This window comes from Salmo salar, chromosome ssa05 (assembly GCF_905237065.1).
Source record: "Salmo salar chromosome ssa05, Ssal_v3.1, whole genome shotgun sequence".
Classification (NCBI taxonomy): domain Eukaryota; kingdom Metazoa; phylum Chordata; class Actinopteri; order Salmoniformes; family Salmonidae; genus Salmo; species Salmo salar.
In genome coordinates, this window is record NC_059446.1 from 63814824 (window position 1) to 63828899 (window position 14076).

The window sequence follows — 14076 nt, forward strand, 5'->3', positions numbered from 1 at the left end:
TCTACAGAGAGTTGGTGCGCCCCCATCAACTGTCCCCTTTACAGTCTACAGAGAGTTGGTGCGCCCCCATCAACTGTCCCCTTTACAGTCTACAGAGAGTTGGTGCGCCCCCATCAACTGTCCCCTTTACAGTCTACAGAGAGTTGGTGTGCCCCCATCAACTGTCCCCTTTACAGTCTACAGAGAGTTGGTGCGGTTCCATCAGTTGTCCCCAACTGTCCCCAGGGTCATGTGAAAACCAGGTTCCGTCCACAGGTTCATGACCTTCTCTCTCTCTGTCCCACCTGACCAACCTGGTATTAAGGCATTCTTAAAACACACATTGACTCTCTCTGACCGCTCTCTTTTCGCCAGCCGCAACCACCGCATATCCAACATCAGTCGAGAAGAGGCTGTCAGGTTACTGCGCTCCACTAGGATGTCCCGAGCCCACTCAGAGGGCGCGTACTCCTCCTCTGCTTCCGTCGACTATGACTACAAGAGGTATTCACATTACAGTGTCTCTACGTATATTTCCACAGTCAGCCATTTTGTGGGTCTTTTTCTCTGTAGTCGTCTGTATGACATTAAAACATTTTCTATGTGATTGTAAAAGGTGATGAACCCCACGTGATATCCTGGGTGATATCTGGTTCTGGAGCATGTCATCACAGCTCTGCTCAAGTTGTGTACTAGACCCATAAACCACACAACTGCCTCCAATTACCGTGTAATATTGAGGCTGCTGCGAGCTCTCGTGTCTCCACATCGGTTGTGACACATGTATCGTACTCTGTTGTTTTGTTGTCATTCCTACTAGTCTGCCATCAGTGGTAAGATGACAAGTTGTGTTTGTGATCAGTGGTGTCCTGTTTGTATCTGGGTAATCTGGCTGGTCATTGGTAGCTCTGATGCTCAGCTCTGCAGCTAATACTGTTTAAGGGTGGCATTGAACAAAAGGACACATGGCCTTTTGATGCTGCTGGTGGTAATGGGATGTTTACCTTTCCTTTATTAATGCATGGTTGTCTCTCTAACATTACCTCCGCCATCTTGGATGACCTGGATTAATATTAACAGCGGATAACTGTATGCCTGCAGTTTGATTTGATCTGGCCCTCTATGTCTGTCTGTCTTCAAACCATGCCGTTTTCATTCTGATGAAGGCCAATATGGCTGACAGGTCAGTACCACATGAGTGAAGGATATTTTTATCATCTGAAGAAGGAGAACTGTGCCTTGCCATTTCTCCATGCTGACTCTCAGAGGGTCTGTCTGTTTCTCTTCTGTCCTGGACCTGACTGACTTTCTCTATGCTAAGAGTGCTAAGTATGGGAAGCTCAGCATTGCCCCATGCCCAGGATGTGCCAGCTCTATGATGGCCTAGGTTCAGGCTCAGGTACCCCCCAGGTGCGTGTGCCAGGCCCAATGTTGTGATGTGCCAGTTCAGCGGGCTGGGCCGAGCCGAGCACTCCCAAATGACTCCCTAGTCCTTATATAATGCACTACTTTTGACCAGAGTCCTATGGGCCCTGGTAAAATGTAGTGCACTAAATAGGGAATAGGGTGTCATTTGGAACGCAACGTCACACTCTCAGCACCCCCCTGGAGAAATGCTGCAAATAGCTCCTCCTGGGCTCCCATCGCTGCCATCTGGCTGTCAGTCAAAAACCACACGCCGTGCATTTTCTCTCTAGGAGAAAAAAAACGATGAGTCGTCAGAACTGAGGAAGCGCAACTGACTTTATTAAAGTGTCACAAAGTTTCCCTGAGCGAGGCCGTGGCCCAGATAGTTTCACTCTCTCTGACTGTCTGTAGATTGGCAGGGAGATGAATGGTTCTCACGTCCCATGGCAGTAACACAGTCACAGAGGAGAGGAGAATAGATGTCCCTTCCACTCCCATTCCAACTGTGTGCCTTCTCTTTCTGCTATAGCCAGAACGATTAGGCGAGAGACAGAGGGAGAGGGAGAGAGATGGATGGAGAGTCAGAGAGACGGGGAGGGAGAGTCAGAGAGACGGAGGGAGAGTCAGAGAGACGGGGAGGAGAGTCAGAGAGACGGGGAGGGAGAGTCAGAGAGACGGGGAGGGAGAGTCAGAGAGACGGAGGGAGAGTCAGAGAGACGGAGGGAGAGTCAGAGAGACGGGGAGGGAGAGTCAGAGACGGGGAGGGAGAGTCAGAGAGACGGGGAGGGAGAGCCAGAGAGACAGGGAGGGAGAGTCAGAGAGACGGGGAGGGAGAGTCAGAGAGACGGAGGGAGAGTCAGAGAGACGGAGGGAGAGTCAGAGAGACGGGGAGGGAGAGTCAGAGACGGGGAGGGAGAGTCATAGAGACGGAGGGAGAGTCAGAGAGACGGGGAGGGAGAGTCAGAGAGACGGGGAGGGAGAGTCAGAGAGACGGGGAGGGAGAGTCAGAGAGACGGGGAGGGAGAGTCAGAGAGACGGAGGGAGAGTCAGAGAGACGGGGAGGGAGAGTCAGAGATGGGGAGGGAGAGTCAGAGAGACGGGGAGGGAGAGTCAGAGAGACGGAGGAAGAGTCAGAGAGACGGAGGGAGAGTCAGAGAGACGGGGAGGGAGAGTCAGAGAGACGGAGGGAGAGTCAGAGAGACGGGGAGGGAGAGTCAGAGAGACGGAGGGAGAGTCAGAGAGACGGAGGGAGAGTCAGAGAGACGGAGGGAGAGTCAGAGAGACGGGGAGGGAGAGTTAGAGAGATGGAGGGAGAGTCAGAGAGACGGGGAGGGAGAGTCAGAGAGACGGAGGGAGAGTCAGAGAGACGGGGAGGGAGAGTCAGAGAGACGGGGAGGGAGAGTCAGAGAGACGGGGATGGAGAGTTAGAGAGACGGAGGGAGAGTCAGAGAGACGGGGAGGGAGAGTCAGAGAGACGGAGGGAGAGTCAGAGAGACGGGGAGGGAGAGTCAGAGAGACGGGGAGGGAGAGTCAGAGAGACGGGGAGGGAGAGTCAGAGAGACGGGGAGGGAGAGTCAGAGAGACGGATGGAGAGTCAGAGAGACAGGGAGGGAGAGTTAGAGAGACGGGGAGGGAGAGTCAGAGAGACGGATGGAGAGTCAGAGAGACGGGGAGGGAGAGTCAGAGAGACGGAGGGAGAGTCAGAGAGGGAGAGAGAGAGAAAGCGTCAGAGAGACAGAGAGTCAGAGAGACGGAGAGGGAGAGTCAGAGAGGGAGAGACAGAGAGGGAGAGGGAGAGACAGAGAGGGAGAGGCTCAGAGCCCCGGGTGAGTCGCTGCGGCCCCTGAGAACAGGTCCCTGCCAGTACAGTAGATCTAGACAGTGACCTATTCCCTTTATAGTGGACTACTTTTGACCAGTGCCCATAGGGTTGAGATAGCAAGTCTATATTGAGTGGGACCTCATATTGCAGCTACTTCAGTAGATGTATAGTTTTAACAGGAGGAGTGCAGTGGTAGACAATAACAGTGTACATGTTACAGTAGCACCGGTGCTGTAGTCGATCTAACTAGAGTTTTAATGTATCTAGTGCAACAAAGGTGTGCAAAATATTATCTGAGTATATACTAACCACACCAGAATTGAGCTGTTTGAGTTAATATTTTGGCCGGGTTGAAATCCCAGGGGAATATCCTGAACGGTAGAGAGAGAGAGAGCTATGGTGAACTACATTATCCATCACAACACTCCTCTAGTAAGTAACAAGTCGTTAGATTGCGACATCTCCTTTACTGTTCAAACCATCAGTTCCTGGACATAACGACCTGAGGATGGTAGACCACGAATGATGATGATGATGGTCACCATCGTTAAAGTCTCAGGCAACGTCGTTCACTGGCTGATGAAGTGGCTGTGTTGCGATTGGCTGGGTTACAACTGGAGTGACCGCTGTTTTGCGATTGGCTGGTGTAGAACAGGAGTAACCCGAATACTGTGTTGCGATTGGCTAGCCTACAGCATCAGGAGTGACCGCTTTGTTGCAATTGGCAGCTTTACAACAGGAAGCAGGAAGCATAGCGTCTGTTGGACAACTTTTCACTCTAACATTTCACTATTTTACTGTGCTGCCACCGTGTCCTCAGTGTTTGGTGTTTGTTTTTGGCTTTGCAAATGCTGCTCATGTCAGAGGATAATCCACATCTGGTCAAAATAAGGTCTTTTTCTTCATGAGCATTTGCAATGACAATGATATGTCTTAACTGCTGTGACCTGATTTTCAGATATACACCTGCTATTGAGAGGTAATGACACTTACTGCCCTTGAAGATGCTTATGGAACAACACGATACAAAACAACAGAATATTCATGTTTTTATTGTACATAATGATACTGTGTAGATTTTATTGTGTACACGGTGTACGTATGTGAAATGCATTTTATTCCATTTTATTTCCAAACTACTCAAAAGTGCCAAAAATATATTTTCTTTGTCTTTTTCTAACTAGATTTCAGTTACATTTTACAATGGCAGGGCGGAGACAGCTTTCGGCATGTACCTTGCAGGAGTATAGTAAGCTAGTGGGCTGAATGGAAACCAACAAACACATGCTAATCCACTATTCTCTCACATCTCACCCAGTGTCTTTCACTCACAGACAGATTCCAAAGGGCCTCCCACCCACTCAGTCACCTACCACAGATGAGGGACACATTATCTCCTGCCTGTCCCTGTCTCTCCCTGTCACACCTGCTATGCCCTGTTCCTACTCTACTGTAGGTGCCAGCAGGGCCCCATGGGGCCCAGCCCAGGGGCCCAGTCCATGCATCACTCTGCTGTATCATGTCACCTGATCATCAGCAGCAGCTTCCTTCCCTTCTGTCAATAACGTGTTGCAGGAACCACGGAGCCGTTGATAGGCATGTGTATCACAGCAGGTCCAGGTCAGCTGACCAGCGTCCCGCGCTAGAGCGCACCACCACCTCCCGCTCGCGGTCCACGGAGCGGCCCGACTCCGCCCTCATGAGGTCCATGCCGTCTTTACCCTCCGGACGCTCCGCCCCTCCCTCACCTGCCTTAACGAGGTGACCAGACAGACACATCTACAGGAGGCTGGTGTCACTTGAAATCAGACGATGGGCTCATTGGAACGGCTGGAATGGAATTCATGGATTGGAATCAAAAACATGCGTTTGATGTGTTTCATATTTTTCCATTTCTGCCGTTACAATGAGCCCATCCTCCGATTCCTCCTCCCACCAGCCTCCACTGCATAGCTACTGCCCCACCAATCCAAAGAGTAACCAACAACCAGCACCCACCCCTCTCTCTGCCTGTCTCACTGCAACCAACCACCAACCCCCCACCACCCACCCAGCATCCAATCAGCATCCAGCCAGCTCACCACTTTATCATTTACTCCGCCCCCCCACCCCCCTCCTAAAGCAACGAATGCTGCTGCATTTTCTTCCCCATCCCAGACTGGTAGTAGACTAGATAGTAACTCTTTTTGTTTTTGGAACACACTACTTATACACTACTTTGACTATAGTATAGTAGTGATGGATCACCATTGTGCTTTTCTTTCTTTACTAACATTACCTGTTATTATCCTGTAATTACATTTTTTTATTCCAGTTTTTTTTTTTCAATCTTTTGTAGACCGTCAGATCGCATGATGCATTGGTCCACATTGGTCCACATTGGTCCACATTGGTCCACATTGGTCCACATTGGTCCACATTGAACGAACACCCAACGAACGCTGTCCTCACTCTTTCCTTGCAGCTTGATGGGTCGAGTGAAACATGCGATTCGTCACCTTTGTTGCAAAACTGATGCTACATTATCTCTAGCATGTCATGTGCCAAATGTCATTGTTTTGATGCACTTTAGAGTTCACCAACTGGTAGGTGCTGACATGAATTAGAAGGAACCCATATACCCAGCTTTGGCCTACACCAGATATGTAGAATTTATTCAAATCAGTCAGCAACCTACCAATTACAAATTAGCTTGATCATCTGTTATGTGCTTTTAATTAGAGTATGGTTAAGATACCAGTATTCCTCAATACTAGACATTTTCAGGCAATACCTTTTAGTCATTAATGTTTAGCAAATTAAGTATTCATTCAAACTACAGTATTAAATTGATGCTTCTACATAGCCTGACTTCAAAACATATTCTCAGAACCCCTTTTGAGTACAGATGTGTTTAGCAGACACACATGCTCAACTGGCAGATGCTGTAAAAACATAGTACAAGTCTTATGGGACATAAGAATATCTGTTGAGAATACGTTCAATACGATAGATTTAAAAAACACTACAGAAAGTAAAAGGCAGTTAGTTATTAACGTGATCAGTTAATTGACCAGGTAATTGATCAGGTAATTGACCAGGTAATTGATCAGTTAATTGATCAGTTAATTGACCAGGTAATTGATCAGGTAATTGACCAGGTAATTGATCAGTTAATTGATCAGTTAATTGACCAGGTAATTGATCAGTTAATTGATCAGTTAATTGACCAGGTAATTGATCAGTTAATTGATCAGGTAATTGATCAGTTAATTGATCAGGTAATTGATCAGGTAATTGACCAGGTAATTGACCAGGTAATTGATCAGGTAATTGATCAGGTAATTGATCAGTTAATTGATCAGTTAATTGATCAGGTAATTGATCAGGTAATTGATCAGGTAATTGATCAGGTAATTGATCAGGTAATTGATCAGGTAATTGATCAGGTAATTGATCAGGTAATTGATCAGGTAATTGACCAGGTAATTGATCAGGTAATTGATCAGGTAATTGACCAGGTAATTGATCAGGTAATTGACCAGGTAATTGATCAGGTAATTGATCAGGTAATTGATCAGGTAATTGACCAGGTAATTGACCAGGTAATTGATCAGGTAATTGATCAGGTAATTGATCAGTTAATTGATCAGGTAATTGATCAGGTAATTGACCAGTTAATTGATCAGGTAATTGATCAGGTAATTGATCAGTTAATTGATCAGGTAATTGATCAGGTAATTGATCAGGTAATTGACCAGGTAATTGATCAGGTAATTGACCAGGTAATTGACCAGGTAATTGATCAGGTAATTGACCAGGTAATTGATCAGGTAATTGATCAGGTAATTGATCTGTTATGTGTCCAGCTTTCACCGATCCAACAACATGCAGCATCCCTGGTTGAGCATGGACATGATTGTACACAACATGTCCAGTATATATGTGAACTGACATATATATGTGTTTGATACAATCTTTTTTCCATGTTTGGTTCATTACCAACCCCAGTAGACAGTAGTAGTTTGTTTGTTTGATGTGTTGATGTTTCTACAACCAGCCTGAAACCATCCTCTCCTCTTACATAACAAAGCAAAGCACGCTGGGAAATGTAGTCCTTCTGCTTGTCCGGGGCCTTCCAACCAATCACAGGTCAGCTCTGTGCCTGACCTCTGATCCTTGACTCACCCAGGCTGTACCACTTTGTGCCTCCCCCCGTAGGGCGAACCCCCGCAGCGGATCGGCCCAAACCAGCCCTACCAGTACCCCCATGTCCGACAGGAGAGGAGGTCGGCAACTACCACAGCTTCCACCCACAGGGACCAAGGGCAGAAGTAAGTTCTCAGCTTATTTTCCATACCCAGCTCTGGGCCTCAGTGGCATCACTGCCACTCTGGTTGCTTTGGTTTGGTGACACCTCAAGGCTGTTCTCCATTGGTCACTATGGTCACTTACTTTGGAACAGGTTTGACTTTGATTGAAGCATCTCTTTGACAGAAGCAGTTGTTTCTTGTTATTTGCTGGTCTTTATCTGGGTATGGCAGCTTGAGATATTGCTTATTTTGTGCCATAAACCTCTGAGTGGAAAAAGTTTAACAGATACTGCTGTCTGTTGGTTCTCTCTGGTCAGTTGCCCGTGAACGACAGAGCTTGGCTCAGAATTCCTTGACTCTACCAACATTGTTAAGCTGTGTGTTGTGTTTTAGTGAGTTTGTTGTGTGTTCTTATGGTGTCAGTACTCTATATGTTATCAGCGGTAACCAGGGTGTCCTGTGGAAGGTTTACAACATGCATTGTATCCTTGGTCAGCGATATTGGTGATGTTGTCTCTTCATAAACATTTGATGTTTTTTATTTTAATATATCTACTCGGTTCCTTTTTGCCATTCCTTCCTCAGACGATGGAGAAGAAGGAACAGAGCCTTGTGAAGGTCTGTAACAGAGTGTAGGTTTGGTCTTCCACAGGAGGTGAACGACTGAATCTGTCTGCAACGTCAGGGACCAGGGTCCTGTTCAGTAGAGCACATCCAAACAAAACATTTTACAACGGATCATGAGAATCTGCGTTCTTATTGGACAAGTTCAGAGAGAACCTCCCTGTTTCACTGCGTTTCAAAACGCTTCCTCCCTACTGAACAGCCCTGATTACAGTGGTCCACAGCACCCCCTGTCTGTCTCTCACTCCCTGACTGTGTGACCTAGCAGTCCTGTGTCCTAGCTTAGCTTCCCAGTCTTCTTCTGGCTCCTACACTGGGTCAGTGTTGTCATGTAGCATCGTAGCTTCCATGTCCCTCAGTTGTCATGACTTCTACTGTCGTTTTGTGTTCTATGTTGAACAGTCCTCAGTTTGGTGTTATGACTTCAGAGTGCTCAGGTGAGACGTGTCCCTGGGGGTTGTGGCGTGGATACGGTGCAGTAGACTATTAGTGTTTTAAACATGTGTGATTCCATAACCAGTGTTAGTAGTCGTAGTAAAGTTTTTATTGAGTCTGGGAAGGCTATAATATAGTGCCCTTAACTCTGCCTGGTACAAGAGGTATAACTGAGCTGCATGCAGAGAGTTCCTCTAGTTCCTCCTGTACTGTAAGACTCTCTCCTTAATGAGGAATCAGAACTACTACACACAGTGTGATCCTACTTCTCTTACTGAAGCTCTCACAGACAGAATGACATCTTAAACCGTTTCATTCATCAGCACAAATGTAATGTTCTCGTTTAACTCTCCCTAAAATGTTCTGACAGGTTGTAACAGAGCGTGTCACATGATGGAAGGGTGTGGTGATGGAAGGGAGGGGAGGAGCCTGAGTTCTCTGGAGCTGCGCCGTGAATTGACAGATTAGCTGAGTGGTGATTGGAGGGAGCGGGCCATGGGAGAGAAGGAGAAGGGAGCAAGAGAGAGAGAGAGAGAGAGAGAGAGAGAGAGAGAGAGAGAGAGCAGAGAGAGAGGAGAGCAGAGAGAGAAATAAAGAGGGAGAGAGAGAGAGGGAGAAGGGAGTCGGAGAGAGAGCAGAAGGAGAGAGAGAGAGGGAGGTAGAAAGCAGAGAGAAAGAGAGAAAGCCTAGCTGAGAACTTGTCAAAGCACTTCCAGAACTCCTTCATCATTGTCAGAAACCATGAGCACTCCTCTCTCCTCCTAGTCTGCAGCCAGCCAGTCTCTCTCCTGCCCTCTCTCTCATATCCCCCTTCCCATCTCCCCATCTCTCCTCTGTCCCTCCTCCCTCTCCCTCTGTCCCCATCTCTCTCCTCTCCCTCTCCCCCTCTCTCCCTCTGTCCCCACCTCCCCATTCCTGTCTCTCCGACTCTATCCTCTGTCTCTCTCCTCCCTTTCCGTTTCTCCCCCATCTCTCTCCTCTCTCTGTGATGGGGTAATGGCAGCGGGTGGACAAATGGGGGAGGCATTCTATTGTATTGATCTGACCCTGGGCTGACGCTCACACAGAGCCCTACAGCGTGACACAGACAGCTGACGCTCACACAGAGCCCTACAGCGTGACACAGACAGCTGACGCTCACACAGAGCCCTACAGCGTGACACAGACAGGACTTATCTAATCATAGCACTAATGCTGCTGCTGCTGCATGTGATACTGATCCATAGAGGCCAGGGGACTGGGAGTGGGCTGGGCTGGGCTGGCCTGGGCTGGGCTGGCCTGACTGGGATTCAAATAGGAGGGTTGTTTGAAATGTTGAGGTAACAGAAATCAAGACAGAACAGGGAATGTATATCCAGTCAGGTGTGTGTGTGATTGTACCTTTGTGTTTCCTACCTAGACAAAGGATCCATGTTGTTGCACCATACTGGCTTCAGTTAGATCTGTATTTATTTATGTTTAACCAGGAAGTCCCATTGAGCCAGAATACCTGGACCTAGATGTTGTGATATAGTATCTGTGGTAACCCCTGTTGAACCGTCCTGCCATGCTTTTATTGTTCCTTTATGTGTACAGGGAAGTCAACATTGAGACCTGAACTAGCGTTGATGACTTTAGGCACAAACCAAGTGATATCTAATCAGCCTCTGTACCTGTTGTTGTCTATCTGTCTCTACTACGACCCCCGACCACTCAGAGGGAACATGGGAGGAGCTAGAGCGGCCTACTGGTGACCTTTGCCCTCTAGAGCAGTACGAGGGGGAGCCAGGTGTGTTTATCACCTGTGTGTCTATCTACTGGTGTGTCTCAGAGCAGACTGAGCCTTAAGACTTCCTCGTTCACCTCTATCACCTTTATGTATCTGCCTCTCTGCTGAGAACTCCACACCAGATCTGGGTCCAATACATGATGTACTTAAGCTGCACTTTATTTAGTTTGCCTGGTACCAAAGGAACCAATTGAATAGTCCCATAACACTGCAAACTTGAATTTGACCCTGCCTGGTCCACACAGCCTGTACTGGACTATGATGTTGGACCATCTTTAGAAGCCCTACAGCCATTCTGCCCCTCAGCCAATGCCCTTAGAATGTGATCATTTGTTGAGCCAGTACTGTATGAATGTACTGGCTTGAATGAGAGTGTCCAGGGTTGTGTTGGCAGAAGCTGGAGTTTCCTACAGGTCTCTCTTCCTAGTTCCTCCTCACCCATCTGTCTGTTCATTCATTCAGTTAAGTCTTCTGCGTGATGGTAGTAGAATATCTTGGTCATGAAACATGCAGTATACTTCTTGGGTTTTCTTATCTGCATGTGTTTGGTCTGTCTGTTGGTGTGTGTGTGCTTGCGTATGTTTGTTCTTACAAGTGTGCGGGCGTGCAAACACCTGCTCGAGTGTTTGCGTGTGGTCGTCTGTGTGTGTGTGTGTGTGTGTGTGTGTGTGTGTGTGTGTGTGTGTGTGTGTGTGTGTGTGTGTGTGTGTGTGTGTGTGTGTGTGTGTGTGTGTGTGTGTGTGTGTGTGTGTGTGTGTGTGTGTGTGTGTGTGTGTGTGTGTGTGTGTGTGTGTGTGTGTGTGGTCGTGTGTGTGTGTGTGTGTGTGTGTGTGTGTGTGTGTGTGTGTGTGTGTGTGTGTGTGTGTGTGTGTGTGGTCGTGTGTGTGTGTGGTCGTGTGTGTGTGTGTGTGTGTGTGTGTGTGTGTGTGTGTGTGTGTGTGTGTGTGTGTGTGTGTGTGTGTGTGTGTGTGTGTGTGTGTGTGTGTGTGTGTGTGTGTGTGTGTGTGTGTGTGTGCGCGCCTGCCTCTGTGCATGCATCCGTGTTCCATGATCTCATAATGCTCCATCTGTGTCCCACTACCGTTCAGACTGTGAGGACAGGCCTCAGCCAGGCCCACCTGGGAACGGGAGGAAAGGCAAGTGCACTCAGGAGTATGCCATTGTGGTGGTGTGTCCTCAATAGTGCCCTCAGGGGTGTGTCAGTGCTGTGGGACTCTGCATGCCAGTTAGGGCTTCCATAGTTCATTTAGTCAACTTTCTTCCGTGTTTCTGTCTGTCTTTTATCCACATTTCATATTTTCTGAGATGATGAATGTGATTGATTAGATTTGGGTTGATTTGCAGTGTTTAACTAACCTGGGTGAGTGTGTGGTGATGATAACAAGGATGATCTTCATCATTATGACGATGATGATGATGAGGGAGAGACTGATGCTAATAAGTCCAGAGTTTTGTCTCCCTGAGCTCATATAGTCGTGTGTGTCCCAGCCACATCACAACCACACACCACTAATCTACTCTGCCCTTTAATTGAAGGGTTGGAGAATCAATGTTCAGCCCTTTATCCCCACGTCCCAACCACACAATTCAATAGAACAGTATTAGTTAAATATACTGTATAGCTCCATGGTCAAATCTACAGTTTGGAATTAAAGATCATTTCAATTAGACATGTTCGATTTTCGTGCTTCAGTCAAAGCGGCACTTATTGAGATTTAAGTAAATCTAGTGGAGGAAAAGGGATGCATGCTGGGATTGCAGTTTGCAGAGTTTAAGTTGAACCAGTCACCTTAGAAACAACATTCATGCAGCTGGTTGTTGGTTGTTAGTAGATGTTGCAATTTAAATGCTAATTGTCATTAAACTCTCGATAACAGCTTGTAAAATATCATCCTGGATAATGTGCCAACAAAAGATGTACAGATCTGCTATATTAATTTGATCACTCTGTTGTCACAGATAATTTCCTTGCACAGCAGGAAATACAAATGGTAATCTATTCAAGGTTTAAAAAGGCTTCTAAAGTTTGTAATTTCCACTTTAAAATGTCAGACTTGATTTGACCTAACGAAAAATGTATCAACCCCTACAAAAATGGCCATTAATTAATTAATTCATTATAATCCTCTTAATAATTTACATTTTCTGTTGCTGCAGGATTATTTACCTGCTGTGAGAAGCAGGGTCAAATTAAGATAGTCCGTCAATTCAAAATACCATTACCACTACTGGCCAGCAGATGGTGCAAAACTCCTAATCTTAGTAAGGAGCTGTCCATGATTGAAGTGCTGAACCTGGCTGCCTTTCCCTGTCGCCACCTCGTTTCACAATAAAGACACACAGGCAAACACGGTCTACGTTTTCATGATAATGAAACAGATTCATTAATACAGCTGTATTTTTATTTGACCTATCCTGTAGATTGTTTAACAACATTGTTTGGTACCTAATACCCATTCAATGTATCCCATCCATACTAATAACTTTATTTTGATTTCTCCCATGCCCCTGTATCCATGATCATTATAATGGGTTGTGAGTGTTGACCATATAGCTGACCATAACCCTCTTCACCACAGGATGAACTGTGTTCTCTCCCAGGTGACTGTCACTGAGGTATCTTAGGGTTTTCCTGACTGCAGCACCATTCATGGAGAGAGAGTTTATAGACATTTGCCAACAGTTTGATTACACCTCATTATGAATCTTGATGGAATCCATCCCACATGTTTAAATAGGAAAGGTTAATTCAATTCAAAAAAGCTTTAATGCCCCAAATGTACACAACAAAAAAAGTATATTTGACAAGAACACTGTCTGTTGTTGTTTGCTGATGAAAGGAGCTTCATGCCCCTTTACTGTGAGTGTCATCAACAGCTCCTCTGTCTGTCTGTCTGTCTGTCTGTCTGTCTGTCTGTCTGTCTGTCTGTCTGTCTGTCTGTCTGTCTGTCTGTCTGTCTGTCTGTCTGTCTGTCTGTCTGTCTGTCTGTCTGTGTCTGTCTGTCTGTCTGTCTGTCTGTCTGTCTCAGAGGTGACATGGGAGGACCAGCAGAAAGGCCTCAATGGTTCTCTTTCTGACGGAGGAACACAGCCAGGTTTGTCTTGGGCTGTGGTCCCAAATGGCACCCTATTTCCTCCAGTATGTAGTGTACTACTTTTGATCAGGGCCCATAGAGCACTACTTTTGACCAGGGCCCATAGATCACTACTTTGACCAGGGCCCATAGAGCACTACTTTTGGCCAGGGCCCATAGAGCACTACTTTTGACCAGGGCCCATAGAGCACTACTTTTGGCCAGGGCCCATAGAGCACTACATTTGGCCAGGGCCCATAGAGCACTACTTTTGACCAGGGCCCATAGAGCACTGTTCAAAAGTGCTGCACTATACAGGGAATAGGGTGCCATTTGGGACGCACACTTGGAGTGGAGACCTGATGACTTTAACCTAATCTTGGCCCCTGGGGGCCCCTCACTGTGGATATCCTTATCCAAAGGTCACAGAGGCTCTGACCTCTGTCCTTCTCCTCTCTGTGATGTGCAGTGATGCAGTGCAGCATGAGAGTGTTTGGTTTGGTAAGTGGTTTGCTGAGTTTGTTTTGTGGTTGGATCTCAGAACTGATATTCTAGTTTCTTTTAAACATGTCTAATTCATCTCCATTACTATATGGTTTCTGGTCTGGGCTGTAGATTTAGAAAGAGTGTTGCCAGGCAAATCAGCTGTGAATGTTTAGAGATATTGTTTCTCAA

The 14076-nt window shown here is 46.7% G+C and overlaps 1 protein-coding gene across 15 annotated transcripts in view; it reads left to right on the forward strand.

The window, feature by feature from the left end:
- Positions 1-14076, forward strand: part of LOC106605391 (regulating synaptic membrane exocytosis protein 2) — a 215777-nt gene that overhangs the window by 154178 nt on the left and 47523 nt on the right. For 7 of the 15 annotated variants that reach the window (XM_045718552.1, XM_045718555.1, XM_045718554.1 and 4 more), the window contains 2 exons: positions 355-483; positions 7409-7521. In XM_045718552.1, the coding sequence (XP_045574508.1) occupies positions 355-483; positions 7409-7521 (242 nt within the window). Of the gene's footprint in view, positions 1-354; positions 484-4783; positions 4970-7408; positions 7522-14076 lie in introns of all 15 variants that reach the window. The other 8 variants (XM_045718551.1, XM_045718558.1, XM_045718565.1 and 5 more) reach the window with 3 other exon arrangements.